Source organism: Stomoxys calcitrans, chromosome 4, assembly GCF_963082655.1.
Source record: "Stomoxys calcitrans chromosome 4, idStoCalc2.1, whole genome shotgun sequence".
NCBI classification, from domain to species: Eukaryota; Metazoa; Arthropoda; class Insecta; order Diptera; family Muscidae; genus Stomoxys; species Stomoxys calcitrans.
In genome coordinates, this window is record NC_081555.1 from 52,055,750 (window position 1) to 52,078,849 (window position 23,100).

General features: G+C 36.6%; 2 protein-coding genes across 2 annotated transcripts in view; one reads left to right on the forward strand and one right to left on the reverse strand.

The window, feature by feature from the left end:
• The window catches only part of LOC106081420 (uncharacterized), a 334,294-nt gene that overhangs the window by 298,094 nt on the left and 13,100 nt on the right, over positions 1 to 23,100 (reverse strand). The window lies entirely within an intron of this gene.
• Positions 12,274 to 21,319, forward strand: LOC106081422 (peptidoglycan-recognition protein SA). The gene is made up of 4 exons (XM_059367671.1): positions 12,274 to 12,635; positions 19,140 to 19,258; positions 19,339 to 19,581; positions 21,225 to 21,319. The coding sequence occupies exons 1-3, from the start codon at positions 12,340 to 12,342 to the stop codon at positions 19,527 to 19,529; spliced, it is 606 nt and encodes a 201-aa protein (XP_059223654.1). The 5' UTR covers positions 12,274 to 12,339; the 3' UTR covers positions 19,530 to 19,581; positions 21,225 to 21,319.

Below are 23,100 nucleotides of genomic sequence, written 5' to 3' on the forward strand. Positions count from 1 at the left end.
ATTCGGCCCGGTCGAACTTAGCACGATCTTACTTGTTTTTATTTTTCTATGCTCTGTAAAGGGATACAAAGAAAATTCGAATCCATTTCCACATCAATGAATACGTTTCCACATCAATGAATACGTTTCGAACCAATGATAAGGTTCGGAACGTAATCTACGGCCCTGTCCCATTTAACCGTCAGAAGAAAGTGGAAACTGTGAATGACATTGATATGTTGATCGATCTGGGATCTTGACTTTTTGGGCCTCCTGAGGGCGCAATTTTCATCCGATTTTGCAGAAACTTTGTACAACGGTTTCTCCCATGACCTTTAACATACGTGTCCAATATGGCCTGAATCGATCAATAGCTTGATACAGCTCCCATATAAACCTATCTCCCGATTTTGCTTCTTGAGCCCCTACAAGGCGCAATTCTAATCCGAATGAACTGAAATATTACACAACGACTTCTACAATGTTCAGCATCCAATTCATATATGGTTCGAATCGGAATATATCTTGATATAGCTCCAATAGCATAACAGTTCTTATTCATTATTCTTTGTTTGCCTAAAAAGAGATACGGCGCAAAGAACTCGAAAAATGCGATCCATGTTGGAGGGTATATAAGATTCGGCCCGGCCGAACTTAGCACGCTTTTACTTGTTTTGTTTTTTGTGTCTATATGATGCAAATTTAAGACTTTCATTAGGTTAAAAAAAGCTTTAAAAATCACCCCTAAGCTGATATTACTGATTTTTACGAAACCGACCCAATAATAGTTTAAAATCAAAAACATCATGGCTGAATTATTTTAAAGGTTGTCTCATTTATACAGTCCGCTCTTTACCATATTTGGGTCAGATGGCGGGTGGCTTTAACCCACTGGTCAGATGTCGGGAGGCTTAAAATAACCCACTGTTTTAAATTTCAGCGAAATGGGGTAATAAATAAAGCTTTTATGGTCTTCAGACCCTCTATCGGGAGATCGGTCTATATGGTAGCTATATCCAAACATGGTCCGATCTGAACCACCAGTTGTCGGGAAGCCTTAAACTACTCACTGTTTCCAATTTCAGCAAAATCGGATGAAAAATAAAGTTTTTGTGGGCATTAGACCCTTTATCGGAAAATCGGTCTACATAGCAGCTATATCCAAATATGGTCCGATTTGGCCCGTTCAAGAACTTAACCAGCGTGTATCAAAGAGACGTATCTGTGCCAAATATCAGCTCAATATCTCAATTTTTAAAGGCTTGATTACAACAGACGGACGGGCAGACGGCCAGACATACGGACACGTGTTAGAATTTTACGACGATTAGAAATATATATACTTTTTAGGGTCGGAAATTGATATTTCGATGTATTGCAAACGGAATGACTAAATGAATATACCCCCTATCCTACGGTGGTGGGTATAAAAAGTATAAATTTCATTTAAAATGCTCATTTTCGAACAATTTTGACGAAATTTGTATAAGATTTCGTAATGTCGTTGTTTCGATTCTGAAAGAAAACCTTACACTAATGTAACACTTATACGGGACTCTCTCATAGTGTTACACTTTTTGCATTTTCAATCGAACATGTTCATATTTTCGTTTGTTGTCATTTCGATTAAATAATACGATAGAAATCGCATCCTCGTCGTCGGATGAAGAACTTTCTAGCAATGCATCTAATATGCCGTTAGCTAAATAAAACGCATTAATTTTTTCCAATTTAATACATATCCTTTTAATATTTTGCCGCTTTTTTTCAAACATTCAAAAAATTTTGTCCTCTGCTTCTCCTGTTCAAACAAAATTTATTGAATGATAGCTGATTTAAAATGCGACATTCTCCACCGTAGACTTGGTAAGGTGTAAGAAATGCAACATTTTTCCACTCTCTGTAGGCAACACCATTACAAACGAACACTACACCCGGTGATGGGGTTACATTTTATTGGACAAACGAACACAAAATTTCGATTTCATTGCAACATGTCGAAAAACATATAGATGTAAACATATGGACATATGTATATCCATGGTGGTGAGTGGACAAAGTTCTTTCGAACTTGGTGTGTTTTTATTTCTTTTTGTTGTTTTCACCTTTCTATTAATTTTTGTAAGTCACAAATTTTAGATGAAATACGCATACTAATATTGAATCATACAAAATGATAGCAATTTGTTTGGTTGAGGTAGCTATGAATATTATTATTTCCTAAAATGAGGCATTGGGAGATACCCTTTCTACAAAAACAATTTTTCTAAGCTTAAATCGAAATTCAGTTAATAAACGTGTAGATTTAATGTCAAATCATTTAAAGTCCCTCTTCCATTGGATGAGGGTTAATAAACTCTATCAATCCGTTTGTCTTTGTATGTCATTCCTAAAACAATAACAACTAACGTATTAAGACATATGTATCATATAAGTAATTCATTGTCTTTATATGCAGTATTGGGATTGTAAAAATTGTGGCATCGGCGGATTTTAAATAACTCAATGTTTTGAATTTCAGCGATAATTATAGGTAAAGGGTGATTTTTTTGAGGTTAGGATTTTCATGCATTAGTATTTGACAGATCACGTGGGATTTCAGACATGGTGTCAAAGAGAAAGATGCTCAGTATGCTTTGACATTTCATCATGAATAGACTTACTAACGAGCAACGCTTGCAAATCATTGAATTTTATTACCAAAATCAGTGTTCGGTTCGAAATGTGTTCATTCACCGTAACGTTGCGTCCAACAGCATCTTTGAAAAAATACGGTCCAATGATTCCACCAGCGTACAAACCACACCAAACAGTGCATTTTTCGGGATGCATGGGCAGTTCTTGAACGGCTTCTGGTTGCTCTTCACTCCAAATGCGGCAATTTTGCTTATTTACGTAGCCATTCAACCAGAAATGAGCCTCATCGCTGAACAAAATTTGTCAAAATTTGAACACATTTCGAACCGAACACTGATTTTGGTAATAAAATTCAATGATTTGCAAGCGTTGCTCGTTAGTAAGTCTATTCATGATGAAATGTCAAAGCATACTGAGCATCTTTCTCTTTGACACCATGTCTGAAATCCCACGTGATCTGTCAAATACTAATGCATGAAAATCCTAACCTCAAAAAAATCACCCTTTATAAAAACTCTCCTTATGAGACCAAGAAGTTACATCTGGAGATTGGTATATGTATAGATAATGATGTGTGATATTTATATAAGAACGTGTAGATTTTATACAAAAACGTGAAAGCGTTTTATGAAAAAGCAAAACTTACAACTTAGACAACATTCTCATTTATTTTCTTTATCATCTGAAGTCGAATATACGCATGCATATCTGGTGCTTGAATAATTCCCAAATAGTATTATACACATAATTCACTATAAAGAGATAGAAAGCAGTAAAGGGGGGAAACACACGGGTATTTACCCAAAAGCTGGACACAAGTAATGCTAATCAATAATACGTTGTGTAGCCTCTTCTTAAGCTATATCTAAATATTATCCGATCCAAACCATATTTGGAACGAATGTCGGGAAACCTTAAACTAACCACTGTTTCAAATTTCAACGAAATCGGGTAATAAATGCAGCTTTTATGAGCTTCAGTCCCTTTTTTGGCAGATCGGTCAATATGGCAGCTATATCTAAATATAGTCCGATCTGAACCATATTTGGGTCCTATGTTGGGAGACATAAAACTACTCACTGTTTTAAATTTCAGCGAAATGGGTTAAAAAACAAGTAAAAAGGCGTTAAGTTCGGCCGGGCCGAACTTTGGATACCCACCACCTCGGGTGTATATGTAAACCACCTTTCATCAAAATTCGGTGAAATTTTCATAACTTATACTCATATACCTTATACCGATTTGAACTATATACGACACGGATCAAATTTCAGTGAAATCGGATTATAAATGCGCCTTTTATGGGGCCAAGACTTTAAATCGAGATATCGGTCTACATGGCAGCTATATCCAAATCTAAACCGATTTGGGCCAAGTTGCATAAACATGTCGAAAAGCCTAACACAAAGCACTGTCCCAACTTTCGCCGAAATCGGACAATAAATGCCTCTTTTATGGGCCCTAAACCTTAAATCGAGAGATCGGTCTATATGGCAGCTATATGAGAATCTGGACTGATCTGGGCAAAATTTAAGAAGGACGCCGAAGAGCCTAACCAATCTCACTGTGTAAAATTTCAGCGACATCGGACAATAAATGCGTCTTTTATGACCCCAAAACCTAAAACCTAGATATCGGTCTATATGGCAGCTATATCCAAATTTGAACCGATCTGTGCGATATTGCAGAAGTATGTCAAGGGGCTTAACTTAACTCACTGTTCCAAATTTCGGCGACATCGGACAATAAATGAGCATTTTATGGGCCCAAAACCATAAATCAAGAAATCGGTCTATATGGCAGCTAAATCTAAATCTCAACCGATCTGGACCAAATTGAAGAAATGTGTCAAAGGGCCTAACACAACTCACTGTCCCGAATTTCACCTAAGACCCTTAATCGGAGGATCGGTCTATATTGCAGCTATATCCAAATCTGTACCGATCTGGGCCAATTTAACGAAGGATGTCGAAGGACCTAAGACAACTCACTGTCCCAAATTTTAGCGAAATCGGATAATAAATGTGGCTTTTATGGGCCTAAGACCCTAAATCGGAGGATCGGTCTATATGGCAGCTATATCCAAATCTGGACCGATCTGAGCCAAATTGACGAAGGATGTCGAAGGGCCTAACACAACTCACTGCCCCAAATTTCAACAAAATCGGATAATAAATGTGGCTTTTATGGGCCTAAGACCCTAAATCGGCGGATCGGTCTATATGGGGGCTATATCAAGATATAGTCCGATATAGCCCATCTTCGAACTTAACCTGCTTATGGACAAAAACAGAATCTGTGCAAAATTTCAGCTCAATATCTCTATTTTTAAAGACTATAGCGTGATTTCAACAGACAGACGGACGGACATGTCTAGATCGTCTTAGATTTTTACGCTGATCAAAAATATATATACTTTATAGGGTCGGAAATGGATATTTCGATGTGTTCCAAACGGAATGACAAAATGAATATACCCCCATCCTTCGGTGGTGGGTATAATAAAGCTTTTATGGGCTTCAGACCCTTTATCTGGAGATCGGTCCATATGGCACCTATATCTAAATATAGTCCAATTTGATCCATATTTATGTCAGTTGTCAAGAGGCTTTAAATAACCAACCAATTCAAATTTTAGCGAAATCGAGCAATAAATAGAGCTTTTATGGGCTTCAGACCCTTTATCGAAAGATTGTTCTATATGACAGCTATATCTAAATATAGTCCGATCTGAACCATATTTGGGTCCTACGTTGGGAGGCCTTAAACTACTCACCGTTCACTCACCGATCTGCCTATAAAGGGCTTCAGACCCTTAATCGGCAGATCGGCTTATATGGCAGCTAATCTAAATATAGTCTGATCTGAACCTTATTTGAATTAAATGTCGGGAGGCTTAAAACTACTTACTGTTTCAAATTTCAGCAAAATCGGATGAAAAATAAAGTATTTATGGCCATTAGACCCTTTATCGAAAAATCCAAATATGGTCCGATTTGGCCCGTTCAAGAACTTAACCTGCGTGAATCAAAAAGACGCATCTTTGCCCAATTTCAGCTCAATATCTCAATTTTTGAAGGCTCTAGAGTGATTACAACAGACGGACGGACAGACATACGGACCTCGTTAAATCGTCTTAGAATTTTACGACGATCCCAAATATATATACTTTGTAGGATCGGAAATTGATATTTCGATGTGTTATACCCCCTTCAATGAATATACCCCCTATCTTACGGTGGTGGGTATAAAAATCAATTTGTGTTTGTTTGTCGGTTTGTTTGTTTGTGTGTTCCTTATAGACTCAAAAACGGCTGAACCGATTTTGTTGAAGTTTTCACAGATGGTGCATAATGACCCCGTGGTGAAAATAGAGTACAACGTTTTTTGATATCTGAAGAGGGGCGGACCCTCCCCCTTACCCTAATTTTCAGAAAAGATTTGATCTCGAAGATGGGTGGTGCGATTTAAGCGAAATTTTGTGCGCTCTCTTATAGTAACCTAAAAACAGAAATTTGGTATCAAAATTTTAGAGGGGTTCCTAGAGGGGCCGCCCCATCCCCAAAACCTACTAAATATATATATCGACCAATCACGACAATGTGGGACTTAAATAAAAGATATATAAGATTAGAAAACGTACCTGATACAAAGTGTTTGGGGGACCACCCCAACCCCCAAAACACTCCTAAATCGGGCATATTTACCGACCATGGCAATATGGAACTCAAATGAAAGGTATTTGCGAGTAGAATACGAATGTGTTATCCAAATGTGGGAACAAGTGCTGGGGGCCGCCCATCCCCAAAAACATCTCCCAATGGACAAATTTACGACCACAGCAATATTGGGCTCAAATGAAAGGTTTTTGGGATTAAAGCTCGAGTCTGATATCAATATTTGGGAAAAAAAAGTGCCTATGGGTTCAACCCATCCCCATAACACCACCCAAATAGGAAGTATGTGTTGACACATTGCAATATGGGGCTCAAATAAGAGGTATAAGAGGTATAGAACTCGAATGTGATATATTTTGTCAAGGCCAAGCCACTGAGTGGCCGTCCCGTGTCAATTTGGGGCTCAAATGAAAGCTATTGGGGAGTAGAGCACGAAATTGATACCCACTTTTGGGACCAATTTTCTGAAGGTCTACCCTTTTCCCAAAATACCTTACAAACAACAATTATGTACTAACTATCGCAATATGGGGCTCAAATAAAGGTATTTGGGAGTAGAATACAAATATCCAAATGTGGGACCATGTATTTGGGGCACCGCCCCTTCCCCAAGGGATGAACATTTACCGACCATGCCAATATGTGGCTCAAATGGAATGTATTTGAGATTAGAAAACGAAATTGATATCCAAATTTGGGGCCTCATCCCATAAACTCTCCTTTAACCAATGGCAATATGGAATCTGAATCCATATTACTATTACTATATGACATTGTTATACTGTTACTCAAGAGATATTCATATACTATTTTCGTAGCATGGTATTTCACTAAAACCTCATGAAATGTCGAAAATAAATATTCAAAGGATAATTTTGTTCCATATAATGTAAAAGAAGGCGCAGCGGAGCGGGCCTGGTTCAGCTTGTGCATTATATTATAAAACGACCAAGGGTAGTACACAGACGGCTGATTGGATTTTTATGAAATGGATATCCATCGAAAGATATTGTTCCAGAGTTTTTCGGGTTTGGCGTGTGTGGCATTTACCTTTTTGTTGTTGTTTGATACCTATTGCGAGTGAACGATACTGCTCAGACATAGTAATTATTGTGAGGAAGTCAATAAACGTAATAGTAGGTGGACAGTTAAAAGAAATAAAGGAAATAATTTGCAGTAAGTGGTGGGCTCATAATATAGACCCAATAACAACGCAACCGATTTTCTTATAGTGATCGCAGTGAGGAATGATTCAGTGATGAAAAAACGGGATATGCTGGAGATCGCCCTTTGCTCTAACAACAAAACAAAGAGTACATGTCCACTTTGGTATTTTTAGGAGCCAAGCGACGAAAGCGCGATCATGGCAATTTTATGTCTCAATATTGTATTTTACATTGACCGTAACTGAATAGAAGACGCATACTAACAGTTACCGTTTAAAGTTATGAGAGCTGAAATTAATTTGCGTGCTTTGTACAGGCTTGGGTAAAAAAAAAACGGAAATATTTCTGTCACTTTTGACCAGACGGAGACAGACAGTACGTACGTCATTGATAAAAGCGATTCTCATCCAAAAAAAACAGAGTATATCTATGCCGCTCTGCAACACTTGATGTCTCATTCCTCTGCTTACTTTGGCTTCATATGACACTCATCTGAGTGGTGATCATTTGCAAACAACACACATATGTATTACTAAAACGTTCAGACATCTCCCACTCTATTGCATATGTGCGCTTGTTTCTAGCTTACTGTGTTTTAAGGTGGCATGCTTTACAAGCAATTGCTTTGGTCAAAGTGGCTATTGAGTGCCAAATTTTGGGTCTCATGCAATTATCTGATTCCAACCTCTAAAAATTCCAAAATAACAACAGAACGCTCCATTTCTAGAATTTTAAAAGTAGTGTACGAACCTAATGTTCAAAGGGCCTTACTTAACTTTGAAATGAAATGGCTATATAAAATCAAGTATCTGGGAGATATACAACTTGACGGAACTGTAACCCGATCATGGCAATATTGGGCGTAAGTTAACGTCATTTAGAAGTGAGGACATGAATATTTATCATTACTGCTTAAAAATAAAAAAAAAAAACATCCAAAGAGAACATATAGTTTGGCCAAATATAATGAATTCACGAATCAAACCTTAAATTGAAATGTAAAGTTAAGCCCCTTAGAGTTCCCAAAAAGCTTCAAGTGGATATGTAGCCTGATAATAGTAATATGGAGCGCGCATAAAGGGGTAGAGTACGAATTCGATCATTAATTTATGATTAGTCATAAAAAGGAAAAGAATGTAGAACAAAGGCCTGCACAAGACCATTCATTTCTGCTTTCAAGGCACACTAACAACCATAGAGTAATTCAGGAACTGAACTCTTCGTTTAAAAATACAACATCGTATGAGACAATTAAGTACTAAGTTAAACAGATCACAGTATACGAAGACAACGAGATTTCATGTGACTCAGTGTGCAGCGAGTTATTTATCATATATCACTGTAACGGCGTTAAATTCAAGATAAAAATACTGCTATGCACTGAAAGGAGGTTGTTTTTCAACATTATCTACTCAAAAATAACGTTTTTTCTTATTCACTCTCATAGATTACATTATCCTTACAGACTAAACTATAAACTAAATATATAAATAATACAAATATGTACAAAATTTAAAATTAAATAAAAAAACAAATACTATATATTAAGGTGTAGTATTAAATTTCTTTTAACAAAATCAGAGAGATCAAAGAAACTATAATAATTTTTAAATTCAACAGAGGCGGCGAAAAGGGTCTTTGTTTGCATAGTTCGATGTAAAATAACTTAATTGAAGCAGCTGATAGTTACGGGATGGTCTAAAAGGAACATTTTAAAAATTCTATTCAAAATGAAATCGGAGATTATTTTGCCTTGAATATTTTGAGAAGGAAAGTAATATTTAGCATTGTACGTCTGTAAGGTAATTTAATTAAACTTAATCTGAATTCATGCGACGGAAGAGCCCGAGGATCCCTGCCACGCCCCTAAGGCAAAAATAGATAGATAGAATAAAATAAAATAGATAAATAGGCATTGGTTTGCCTCCTCATTAAAAGTATAGAAAATTTTTACATCATCTGCATACATTAGAACTTACACTAAAGTATTGCATTAGGCAGGTCATTTATAAACAATATAAATAAAATTGGTCCGAGATGGCTTCCTTGAGGATAGAAGAATTTCCTATTTTCACCATTTGACCTCGGCCCATTAGGTAGGATTTTATCCAATTCAAGAATGCGTTGGAAACCCCCATAAGATACAACTTCAATAACAATAATTCATAATTAACCTTATCAAAAGCTTTCCTGAAGTCCGCATAGATACAATCCGTCTTATATCGACTTCTAAACCCTTCATTCGCAATTGTAATTAATTCCAAAAGATTTGTTACAGTAGACCGATGTTTCCGGAAGCCATGTTGAAATTAAAAAAAAAAAATAGGTGAAACTTGAAACGGTAATACCTCAGTCACCATATTTTCAAATAATTTTAGACTTGTGTTCAATTTACCAATTCCTCCATAGTTTGATGCTTCAGTTCTATTACCCATTTCAAATAAAGGAACAATAAAAGATTCTTTCTAAATTGTTGATAAATAGTCAGTATCCAGAGACTTATTAAACATTATAGAGAGAGGAAGTGCAAAATTTTTTGCACAGTATTTAAGAATACATGAAAGGATTCCATCCGGGCCTGGAGCCGTTGCGTCCTTTAAGCCCTTCAGATTGCGTAACACTATTTTAATTCCGCGATACCATAGGGACAGTGGTGTGTAGAATTATATACATTACCAGAATATTTTGTTTTAAAAATTTGAGGCAAGTATATTATAAATTCCAGTGTCATCATCTGCAACATCTTTCCGAAATGTAACCTGTTTGGACAATCATTAGATCGGCGTTTAGATTTAATGAGACCATAAAAAGATTTAGGATTAGATATCAACTCATTTTTCATCCTCTATGTATATATAGCCATAATATAGTATTGTATCAAATATAGTATATTCCGATCTTATGACGGTAATTTACAAAGTCCATAGAAGAACCACTTTTTTAAATCTTTTTAAAAGCTTATTTTTCCTATTCTTTAATCTTGATAAAGCAGCAGAATTCCACGAGGGACCAGTATTCCTAGTGATAATTTTTTTCGGAGCAGCTCTGGATATTCCATGTTTCAAAATAGAAAAAAGATTTCGAACATCTCATCTAATGACTCCAATCGGATTATACTTAAATTTTGTGCGTTTTAATCTTTCTTCATTGTCTCGCGCTTCAGTAGACTTGCAACACAACTACATGTCGGTTCAGTGTTCACGAGTTCAGCAAAAACAGTCATCAATCAATAGTCTTGTGCAGGCCTTTGATGTACACCCAGAAAAACCCAGAAGATGTAATATACAACTTTTTAAAGTATTTTTGACATTTCTATCCTCCAGCCAACATTTGACCATCTTTAAAAAAAAAGAAAATGTTTGCTGTTTTTGCTAAACTAACTGGTGTCCCATTTTCAGCAGAATTTCTGTAGTAACACAAAACTTTTTGTTGTTTTTTTAAAAAAAATTTTCTTAGTATAACTTTTTTGCAATACTGTACACAAAATATTGAACTCAAGCAGATTGAATTACAAATACAGGGACATTTTTGTTCTGTGTGTCGCAAAAAAAGGCACAGTAGAGCGTGCTTTTAAGGGGCTAGTTTTTATTAATTTCCCAATCTGTATACATCACAAGAAAAAACGCACAACTATCGATATACATATATTAACCAAATTTCATCGAAATCGAATGGAAACCGCATTTAGGGTCTTAAAAAACTAATTTTATCGCAATCGAATTATAAATACAACTTTATGGGTCGTAGGCTTTAAATCGGGTTATCAATATGGCCCGATATAGACCAACTACAGCACGGATTTTATCCCGTCATCAATGCGCCTGTGATGTAAACAAGCCAACTCTGAATCCCACTGAGTATAGAACAGTCGGATTTATAGAGCGCCATCTACCAGACCACAACATCATGTAGCATTAAAGGTCTGACTACATCAGGCTGGAACTAATATATAGAGAAAGCATGGCCCTCTAAGACCCTATCTTTTGCCTATGGTCCTCTTTCTCGCCCATTCCAAAATGTTGGATTTGAAATTCAATTTGCCGTTCTTAAAACACTCGTATTTTACGCTTTCATTAAAACGTACATACCCTCAGGTGCCAACATGGGTGTCTTATAGCGCCCAGTGAAAAGATCTACATCTGTCTTAGATGGCTAAACGGATAGATAACTATCGAAACCAAAAAACTTTCTTACGGAATAGTTCAATTTGGTGTCGATTTAAAAAGATCTGATGGAAAAATCAAAATCAATTACAAAAGTAAATTTCAGAGTTAAAATCCCTACTAATCAAATTATTGAGATTATTCGATTCAAAAGACGACTTTGACTTATTCATACAAAAATCAAATAACCGATTGTTGAAAATCGACTTTTAAATCCCTATTCTAACTACCGTCTCGCATCAACATTATCTCACAATAAAGAGGCCACAGATAATTCTACAACGCTAGGCCAACTTCATGACTAGAATAAAATATTCAGAATGACCAAGACTCTCACATGCTCTTCCCTCTTTATTACACACAATTTCAAAATACTAACACTCAATGGGGATTTACCTGATGCTCAGAAACGATAACAGAAATTAAGAGAGATTGAAACCACAAACATCAAATGAATTTTACATTATCGCCCAGCAACATGTGCTGCATGAAGGAGCGATACTGGTGCCAAACCAGTATTCATATGGCACACAGCATGACTATTAAACTCATTTGCCTGCGATGAATAATTCTGAGATTTGCTTAAATCCCCAAGCATTTCCACAATCCCAGCCGTATAAAATGCCAATGCATCAGAAACAATAACTCAGTCATTTTCTACATAACAAAGATAACTGAGCTTCGATTTTATTTCAATCCATTATATTTTTAACGAAAATGTCCAATTTATTAGGGGTGTTGTTGTTTATTGTTTGTCTTATTGTATTTGCTGTTGGTGGAAATGGCACTGAGAATATCGGTGTCAAACCCGACTGTCCACGTATCAAACTTAAACGGCAATGGGGTGGAAAACCAAGTACCACAATAAATTATCGTCCCGTGCCGGTGAAATATGTCATTATTCATCACACGGTGACCAATGAGTGTACCACCTTCCTGGAATGTGCAGAAATCTTGCAGAATATGCAACATCATCATCTTAATGGACTGGACTTTGATGATATTGGTTACAAGTAAGTAAAGGGTAATTTTTTTGAGGTTAGGATTTTCATGCATTAGTATTTGACAGATCACGTGGGATTTCAGACATGGTGTCAAAGAGAAAGATGCTCAGTATGCTTTGACATTTCATCATGAATAGACTTACTAACGAGCAACGCTTGCAAATCATTGAATTTTATTACCAAAATCAGTGTTCGGTTCGAAATGTGTTCATTCACCGTAACGTTGCGTCCAACAGCATCTTTGAAAAAATACGGTCCAATGATTCCACCAGCGTACAAACCACACCAAACAGTGCATTTTTCGGGATGCATGGGCAGTTCTTGAACGGCTTCTGGTTGCTCTTCACTCCAAATGCGGCAATTTTGCTTATTTACGTAGCCATTCAACCAGAAATGAGCCTCATCGCTGAACAAAATTTGTCAAAATTTGAACACATTTCGAACCGAACACTGATTTTGGTAATAAAATTCAATGATTTGCAAGCGTTGCTCGTTATTAAGTCTATTCACGATGAAATGTCAAAGCATACTGAGCATCTTTCTCTTTGACACCATGTCTGAAATCCCACGTGATCTGTCAAATACTAATGCATGAAAATCCTAACCTCAAAAAAATCACCCTTTAGTATTAGTTGGCAAATCCACGAAATTAACACAATTTGAATTTTCGCGGGCTACGTGTATTCGATTTTTGGTTGTTTTATTGCGTTATTTACATATGTAGGTGTATACTCATTATGGTGATGACTTTTTGAGTTTTCTTCTCAAAAATTATTAACTGTTGCACGAATGAATGAACTATTTCCTTTTCAAGACAAAAATGAAATTTATTCCATTTAAATATTGAAAAAGGTTATGCACAAACCGCTTTGAAACATGTAGAAGTCATTTTGTAATATTTCAGTCCATTCAGATAAAAATAGCGCCTTGTAGGGGCTCAAGAAGCAAAATCGGGAGATTGGTTTATATGGGAGCTGTATCAAGCTATAGATCGATTCAGACCATATTGGACACGTATGTTGAAGGTCTTGGTAGAAGTCGTTGTACAAAGTTTCTGCCAAATCTTATGAGAATTTCGCCCTTTAAAATCTGAAGAAGTCAAGACTCATGATCGGTTTATATGGCAGCTATAGCAGGTTATAACCGATTTGAACCATACTTGGCACAGTTTTTGGAAGTCATAACAGAATACCTCGAGCTCTAAAAGTCAAGACCCATGATCGGTTTATATGACAGCTATATCCGGTTATGCACCGATTTTGACAATACTTAGCAAGGTTGTTGGAAGTGACACTGAAAAACCACGTGCAAAATTTCAGTCAAATCGGATAAAAATTGCGCCCTCTAGAGGCTCAAGAAGCCAAGATCGGTTTATATGGCAGCTATATCAAAACATGAACCGATTTGGCCCATTTACAATCCCAACCGGCCTACACTAATAAAAAGCATTTGTGCAAAATTTCAAGCGCCTAGCTTTACTCCTTCAAAAGTTAACATGCTTTCGACAAACAGACGGACGGTCTTAGTCTTAGTGTGGTCTTAGACGCATATTTCGAGGTATTACAAACAGAATGACAAAATTAGTATACCCCATCCTATGGTGAAGGGTATAAATAATTGCTGATTTTATTCAGTAGAACATTCCCGCATCAATTATGAAAAAAATTTCGTGAAATTTCGAGATTTTTGTAGCGTTTCAAAGAAGGTACCGTGAAAAACATTTGTTTTCACCAGTGAAAAAAGAATATAGTTCCAGCCTTTTAACACTTATTCCATTAAAATATTAAAAAAGATCACGCACAAACCATTTTAAAATTAAATTTTTGTGAAATTTTTTAAATCATTTATCGAATCACCTTATATATTAGATTTTATCTAATATTAAATAAAAACTCATCAAAATATGATACAGGGATACGAGGTTGTAAAAAAATCATCACCCTAATACTCGCATTCCTAACTTATGCATGCCAAGGTCGGACATTTTGATTGTTTAGTTAAATTTAGTACCTATCGCCATAAGATGGGGAGTATACTAATCTTATCACTCCGATCTAACCTAATCTAATGATTAAGTTAAGATCGGACTATATTTAGATATAGCTGCCATATAGACCGATCTGCCGGTTAAGGTTCTGAAGCCTATAAAAGCTGAATTTAATACCCGATTTCGCTCAAAATTTGAAATAGTGCGTTTCTTTAAGCCTCACGACGTCCGACTCAAATATGGTCCAGATCAGACTATATAGATATAGCTGCCATATAGACCAATCTTCCAATTAAGGGTCTTAAACTCATAAAAATCGGATTTATTGCCTGATTTCGCTTAAACTTGTATAAGAGTTGTATAGGAGTTTTCGGGACCTGAATAATATATGATCCAGATCAGCTTATATTTGGATATAACTAAGGATATGGTAGCGGAGTTATAATAAAATATGATGAGTTATATATCCATGGTGGTGGGTAGTTTTGGGTGGACGTTTTCACTTGTTCAACATATGTTGCATCCTTTCAAATAATATTTTCAGATCTACAGCCATTTGATTACTACTATGGCGCAAAGTGGGATAAAACCGCACCATGGATTTATTTTAAATTGTTTGTGCGGCTTCGTTTTATAACAAACACTAAATTTTTTTCATTAAATTTTAGAGGTTATAAAAAAAAAATCTAGCACAAAATTTCAGCCAAGCACAATCTATAGATTGGCAATATGGGAGCTACGTCAGCATATGAGACGATTTAGAACATACTCGACACATACTTAGAAGTCAATGTGCAAACTATCAGGCAAACCGGAGAAGAATTACGCCCTCTAAGAGACTCGAAAAATCAAATTGGGAGATTGGTTTATAAGTGAGCTATATGTAAACACTACAATCCCTTACAACCTACATAGATAATAAGTATCTGCGCAATTTTAAGCGATTCTTGGTGGATGGTAGATAAGATGGGTTCCGGCCGAACTGGGTATGTTTTTGCTTGATATATTTTAAATATTGCAAATTGCAGCTACTTACCCATAACATCGATAGAATAAATATCAATCGATATTTAGACAAAAAATAAAATATCGATAGTGTCAACGATCTTTCGCCAGCTCTATTTGGAAGTCACAAAATGTGAAAAGTGTATTTTTGCACTTTTAGGTCAATGTAATATTTTCGTTGAGTAGTCTTTATTGAAAAAGTTTGCTTATATACCTTTATCTTTCTTTTTGTAAAGAGGATATACTGAAGATCCGTTTTAAGTGAAGTTTGAACAAGATCTGTTAACTTAAACGGGTGCAATATGTACATCAAAATGTGAAATTTGTTTTAATTGGAAAAACCCTCGAGTTCTCAAAACACAAAGCCCAGATCCTCCATTTGGATTTATATTGTTTTTGCTTCATATGTCCCCTAAACATAGCCCTACATGTATCATTAGAACGATTTATTGTACGACATACAACATTTTTTGAGATGTTTGAGTTCGCCAACAATATCCGGTTCCTATTTCCCAGCCAAATATTACGCAGTCACAATTACGCTTGAACTCCATTACGAATTCCTTTTTTTTTTAATTAAACTCATAGGCAAATGGATGTGGCTTGTAAACAAATATCTGGTATGTTTTATTTACCAGTCTAGGGGATTCGCTAGCTTATGGATAAGTAAGACGCTCTTCCCTCTAAATGCTTTATACTCTAACGATGGCAGCACTGACACCACATCGGAAATAACTAAATACCAACGACACAAACAAAATAAGTCATTTTAATTTTAAATAAATGTTTCTCGGAGTTCATAAATGTGATTTTATTGAAATCCTAAGCAATTTTGCCACTTCAGAAAGTTTAATCAGAGAATAAATATGCTGTTATACCTATCACCATAGGATGGGGGGTTACTAATCTAGTCATTCCGTTTGTAACACCTCGAAATATTCGTCGAAGACCCCATATATATATTCTTGATCGTCTCGTCGTTCTGAATCGAACAAGCCAAGTCCGTCCGTCTGTCGAAATCACGATAGAGGTCAAACGCGTAAAGCTAGCAGCTTGAAATTTTGCACATATACTAAGTATCGATGCAGATCGTTGGGGTTGCAAATGGGTCATATCGGTTCAGATTTAGATATGGCTCCCATATAAACCGATCTCCTGATTTGAATTTTTGAACCCCTGGAAGCTGCAATTATTGTCCGATTTGGCTGATATTTTGCAGGTAGTGTTTTGTTATGACTTGCAATAACTGTGCAAAGTACGGTCCAAATCGGCCTATAACCTGAAATAGCTCCCATGTAAGCCGGTCTCTCAATCATCCTTGTTCGATCCCTAGAAGCTTTAATTTTTGCTGGTTTGATGGAAGTTTGGTATGTGGAATAAAATTATGCCCTATATCTAAATTTATTTTGTATACATTTTTAGCAGAATCCATGGTGGTGGGTTCCCAAGATTCTGGCCGGCCGAACATAGCACACTTTTACTTGTTTTTATACCCACCACCATAGTTTGTAACACCTCGAAATATTCGTCTAATACTCCATAAGGTATACAAATTCTTAATCGTCTCGATGTTCTGAGTCGAACTAGCCACGTCCGTCCGACCGTGTGTCTGTCGATATCACGATAGCGGTCGAACGTGTAAAGCATGCCGCTTGAAATTTTGCACAGCTACTTAATATTGATGTAGGTCAATGAAGATTGCAAATAGGCCATATCAGTTCAGATTTAGATATAGCTTCCATATAAACTGATCTCCCGATTTGACTTCTTGAGCCCATGAAATCCCCAATGTTTGTCCGATTTGGCTGAAATTTTGCATGTAGTGTTTTGATATGACTTTCAACAGTTGTGTTAAGTATGGTCTAAATTGGTCTATAACCTGATATAGCTCCCATATAAACCGATCTCCCGATTTGACTTCTGGGGCCCCTGGAAAGCTCAATTTCCATCCGATTCGGCTGAAATGTACGAAAGTGTAAAGCAAGCCGCTTGAAATTTTGCACAGATACTTAATATTGATGTAGGTCATTGGGGATTGCAAATGGGCCATATTAGATCAGATTTCGATATAGCTCCCATAAAAAACGATATCCCGATTTGACTTCTTGAGCCCCTGGAAGCCGCAATGTTTGTCCGATTTTGCTGAAATTTGGCATGTAGTGTTTTGTTATTACTTTCAACAACTGTACCAAGTACGGTCTAAATCGGTCTATAACCTGATATAGCTCCCAAATAAACGAATCTCTCGATTTGATTTATTGCGTCCTTGCAAGCCGCAATTATTGCTCGATTTTACTTAAATTTTGCAAGCGGTGCTCTGTTGCGGCTTCCAACAACAGTTGCAAATACGGTCCAAATTAGTCTATAACCTTATATACCCGTCATATAAACCGATCTCCTGATTTCAAATCTTTACCCCCTGGAAGACGCAATTTCGTCGGATTTATATAAAATTTTGCACATAGTGTTGTGTTATGACTTCGAACAACTGTGCCAAGTACGGTCCAATACCCATCAAATTTGCCCTTCAACTAAATCTATTTGGTATAAAATTTTAGCAGAATCCATGTTGGTGGGTTCCCAAGATTCGGCCCGGCCGAACGTAGCACGCCTTTACTTGTTTTTGGTTGTTCTCGTTCTCAGTCAAATTGGATAATGACACAATTTCTTTTAAGAAACGGCGATGAGATTAGCTAAACGGGGATATCATTTTTCCCCATAAAAACTAGACGAGAAAATCCGCTTATTGGGTAAATAAAACACCCCTATCATTTAGCTGGCATTTCAAATGCTTCATACCAGCTACCCTTCCATAACGATCAGAACTAAAAACTCCACCCAATGCGGTGCTCATAGTCATCCCGTGCCAGGCTTTCGAAGGAGTAAAGCTAGAGCTTGAAACCACATACACCGATTTGCTGATTTGATTTGATCTAGAGGCGCCATTATTATGTTTGTCCGAGCACTCCAAAATTTGTTCAAACTATGACCACAGATCGGTAAGACGGAAAATCGTACGTCATCTAAATAGCGACGACCATTTATTGTAGTTAAACTCTTTCTATTGTATTAATTTAATTTTGAGTAGTGAACAGAAGAGCGTTTATGATAAATTAATTTCCGAAGTTAATTTTTCCTCCACAAGTGATGCACTTTCTTCAACCTTCTTTGGGTTTATGACACCAAATTTGTTGTGTTTTCTATCATCTTTCTTTTCGGGGGTTATGTCCGCCTATAGGAAGTTAGAAAGCCCAAAATTGAGCGTTTCAGCTGTTTTGAAAGTGGACAAAACGCCCGTTGATCACCTTATATAAAGATAGTCCTATTTTTTCGACTTCGTCACTCAAATCAAAAGGAATAAATCTTTTCTTAAATCTTGATTTCGCTTAGAGCACGATAACCATAGCGAAATCAACTTTATGGTGAGCCACTTATTCAAACTAACCTAACATTAGAGGACAAAATTTTTCCAATGGTAATTATAAGTATAAATAATTCGATATAAAATATTTATTTTACAGCTTCCTTATCGGTAACGATGGCAACATTTATGAAGGCACTGGATGGTATGTAAGAGGTGCCCACACCTATGGCTACAATCAAAACGGCACCGGAATAGCATTCATTGGAAATTTTATGGGTACGTCTAAAAGCTACCAATTTTTTAATTACATTACACACAACTTATGTCAAACTTTTGTTGCTTTAAAAATGTTTTAGGAAAATTACCTTCCCGCAAAGCTTTACAATCTGCCAAGCATCTGCTAAAGTGTGGTGTCGAAGTCGGAGCACTAGACCCAAATTACGATCTTTTGGCAGCTACTCAAGTATCCTCTACAAAAAGTCCGGGCTTAACGTTATACAATGAAATACAAGAATGGGATCATTGGTCACCGAACATATCGGAATAGAAATTTCATATATTTTAGAACAGGCTAAAACTGTATAATAAGCATCTAGACATACAGCGGTCAAAAAAAGTATTTATCATTCAATGCTTTTTTTTTTAATAAGTCTACAAAAGACAATTGGAATAAAAACATATTAAACTAATGATGCAGTAGTGCTTGTGTGATATATATGTACACAATTTCATTGTTTTTAAAGAAAAAAATAGTATTTATTGGAACAAAAAGGGCCATTTTACAGCTGAACACAAAAAATTAAACAAAAAAAGTATTCATCATTGCAAAAAAACAAAAAAATAAATAACATAATTTAAAAAAATTAATACTTTGTTATTCGACCACCGCGTCTTATAACTTCTTTTAAACGGTTTGACATCGATTGGACTAATTTAGCGGTTATATTTTGGTCTATATTAGTCCATTCCTCCATTATCACCTGTTGCATTTGACTCTTGCTCGAAAAATTGCGCGTTCTCAATTTGCGTTCGAGATGTTCCCAAAGATGTTCAATTGGGTTCAAGTCGGGACTTTGAGGAGGAGTTTTAATGACTTTGGGCCAGTTATACACCATCCACATCTTGGTATTTAAAGCAGAATGTTTGGAGTCATTATCTTGATAATATTGAAAGTTATTACCAAGCCCAAGTTTTACAGCACTATCTTTTAAATTCCTCTTTAAAATGTCAATGTAATACTTATGATCCATTACTCCATTAATAATTTCAAGATTTCCCGCTCCTGAAGCCGCCATACACCCCCAAACCATTAAACCACCTCCACCATGTTTTACAGTAGCAACTGTGTTTCGTTCTTCAAGCTCTGTATTTGGTTTTCTGTACACTATGACCTTTCCATCGCACCCAAAAAGATTAAACTTGCTCTCGTCTGCAAAAATGACTGTTTTCCAAAATGATTCGGGCTGTTTTACATACATTTTTGCGAAGTTTAGCCTTTTCACTCGGTTTATTTTATTTATAAAGGGCTTCTTACGTGCAGTTCTTCCTCTGTAACTATGCCTTTTGAGTGTATTTCGAATTGTTTGTGTAGAAACTTCCTTCCCTAAATATTCCATAGTGTTTTTACGAAGAATGGTCGCATTTGTCTTCGGAGTTTTCTGAACTTGCCGCACTAGCCAACGCACATCTCCAACTGAAAGTGCTTTTGGTCGACCAGATCTTGGTTTATTGTCAACAGTTTTCGTTTCTGTCCACTTTCTGATGATGGATTGTATAGTAGATCGTGGTCTATTTAGTATTTCACTGATAGTTTTTTGAGTTAAACCATTCCTGTGGTGTTTTATTATCAAAACTTTTACCTCATCAGAAACCTCGTTTTGCTTACGACCCATTTTGACAAAAACTATATTTTCAATGAAATTAAATATTTGCTGTCAAGGGCAAAGCCTCCTTTACTAAATAAAACAGAAAAGGGGGATTCCCAAATAATATTTGAATTTGACTTTGATGATAGCACATCAATGATGAATACTTTTTTTGTTCTGTTTTTGGTGTTATTATATAAAATTGCATTTTTTGCGCTAATTAAATTTATTTTTTGAATTTATTTTAAAACATATTACGAAAAATAAACTATTGCATAAAACTGCATTATTTGTTTACTTTAAATTTTCTTCAATTACCCAAAATAAGTGAATTTATTATCAATTTTGCTAATGATGAATACTTTTTTTGACCGCTGTATCTAACATAAGTGCACATCACATGCTAATTTAACATCCATTTATATTTATTGCTTTGGAGTTTGCAACATAAAAAATTCAAAATCTGATCATATTTTCAAACGTGAGAACACTTGTTGAAGAAATTTAATTTAATTGGCCATTACAGAAAATTTATTCCTCTATCCGAACGCAGAATAGATGCATCGATCGCCTCAAGCGCCTCGATCTTATGGTCACCTTAAAAAGATCTTTTTGCTGGAGCTGGATCCCTTCTGACAACATGACATAGCCAACGCAAACGTTGTATTTTGATGCGTTTAACTATGCTATCGTCATCATACAGCTCTTGGTTCATAAGATGCCTATATTCTCCATTAACGCTAACTCGTTACTATACTTTACGAACGATTTTTCTCCCAAACACTCCAAGTACTACCTGATCTGCTTTCGCCAGTACCATATAACAGCGCGGGTAGTATCGGTGTTTTCTATAATGTAATTTTTATCTGTCGAGAGGTGGCTTTGCTCCCCATCTGCTTGCTCAGTTCAAAATAGCATCTGTTTGCAAATATAAACCGTCGTTTAATTTCAAAACTGTTGTTTGTTTCAGTTACGGCGGTACCGTGGTAGATGAAGTTGATGATCATCTCAAAGTTGTATCATTGTTCCCTGCCTTTTCCATTTTCTTTATCTGATCGGGTTTACAGGGCTTTGTGGGAGTTAATATCACTAACTTTGTCTTATCTATTTACTGTCAACCCCATTTTCGATGATTCTCTTTCGATACTTTCAACGGCTGTGATTGCTTTTTCTAGTGACCGACCCTTAATATCGATGTCGTCTGCATAGGCAAGAAGCTTATGTTCTCTTGTGAGTAGTGTATCATGCCTACTCACACCAGCATCTCGTATAATCTTCTCCAGCAGGATATTAAAGAGATCGCACGATAGGCTGTCTCTCTGTCTGAAACCTTGTTAGGTATTGAACGGCTCGCAGAGGTGTTTTCCTATTTTAATAGAGGAGCGTGTATCAGCGAGCATCATCATGCAAAGTCGTATCAGTTACGCAGACGAGCTGATGCATACGCCTTATCAGCGTATAGCATCCGGCCTTAAACAGTTCAGCAGACAACCCATCGGATCCAGCAGACTTATTGTTTTTCAGCCGGGTTACTGCTACGTGGACCTCGTTTTGACTAGGTCGTACACATTCTATGTCATCACCAGGGACTGGATCTGCGGTGTACTGATGACCACCATCATCGGATACCAGCAGCTGGGAAAATGTTCTTTCCATATCCTCAGCACACTATCTGTATCAGTTACCAGATTTCCTTCTTTGTTCTTGCAGGAGGATGTGCCTGTACCATAGCCATCGGTTTGATGTTCAATTATTTAGTAGAATTTTCGAACTTCATTCTGGCTACTTACCAGTTCCTTCTTCTTGCCGAAAAGACGTGTCTCCTCTCTCCTTTTCTCGCGTTGCTACTGGCTGTAATGGCTACTGTAATGCCGAATTCTTGGCTTCAGTAACTTTTGGCACTCCTGGCCGTAACGTTTGTTCCTTGGGAGAGGCTTTTGGTACACAAGTATGGATGTAACGGGTCCTTCCATGTAGTGGGCAATGGTTTGCCACTTCGTTGCTTTACTATTGGGACAGGGAGAGCTTTCTTCAAGCAATTGGGCCAGCCGAGAGGAGTATGAGGTTGCCATCTGTGGTGTTTGCAGCTTTCCGATGTCCAGATTCCGTGCAGTGTCAGATTATTCTTTTCTCATCACACTAAGACCTATGCGAACCTTTGCTGCAACAAGGCAATGATCCGCATCGATGTACACCCCTCGGATCGATCGTACATCTAACCCGCTGGTTGAATGCCTCCCATCTATCACAACA

Coding starts and splice junctions, on each gene's coding strand:
- LOC106081422 (XM_059367671.1), top strand. CDS start 12,340: ATGTCCAATTTATTAGGGGTGTTGTTGTTTATTGTTTGTCTTATTGTA. Junction 12,636..19,139: donor TTTGATGATATTGGTTACAA/GTAAGTAAAGGG, acceptor TTTATTTTACAG/CTTCCTTATCGGTAACGATG. Junction 19,259..19,338: donor ATTCATTGGAAATTTTATGG/GTACGTCTAAAA, acceptor AAAATGTTTTAG/GAAAATTACCTTCCCGCAAA.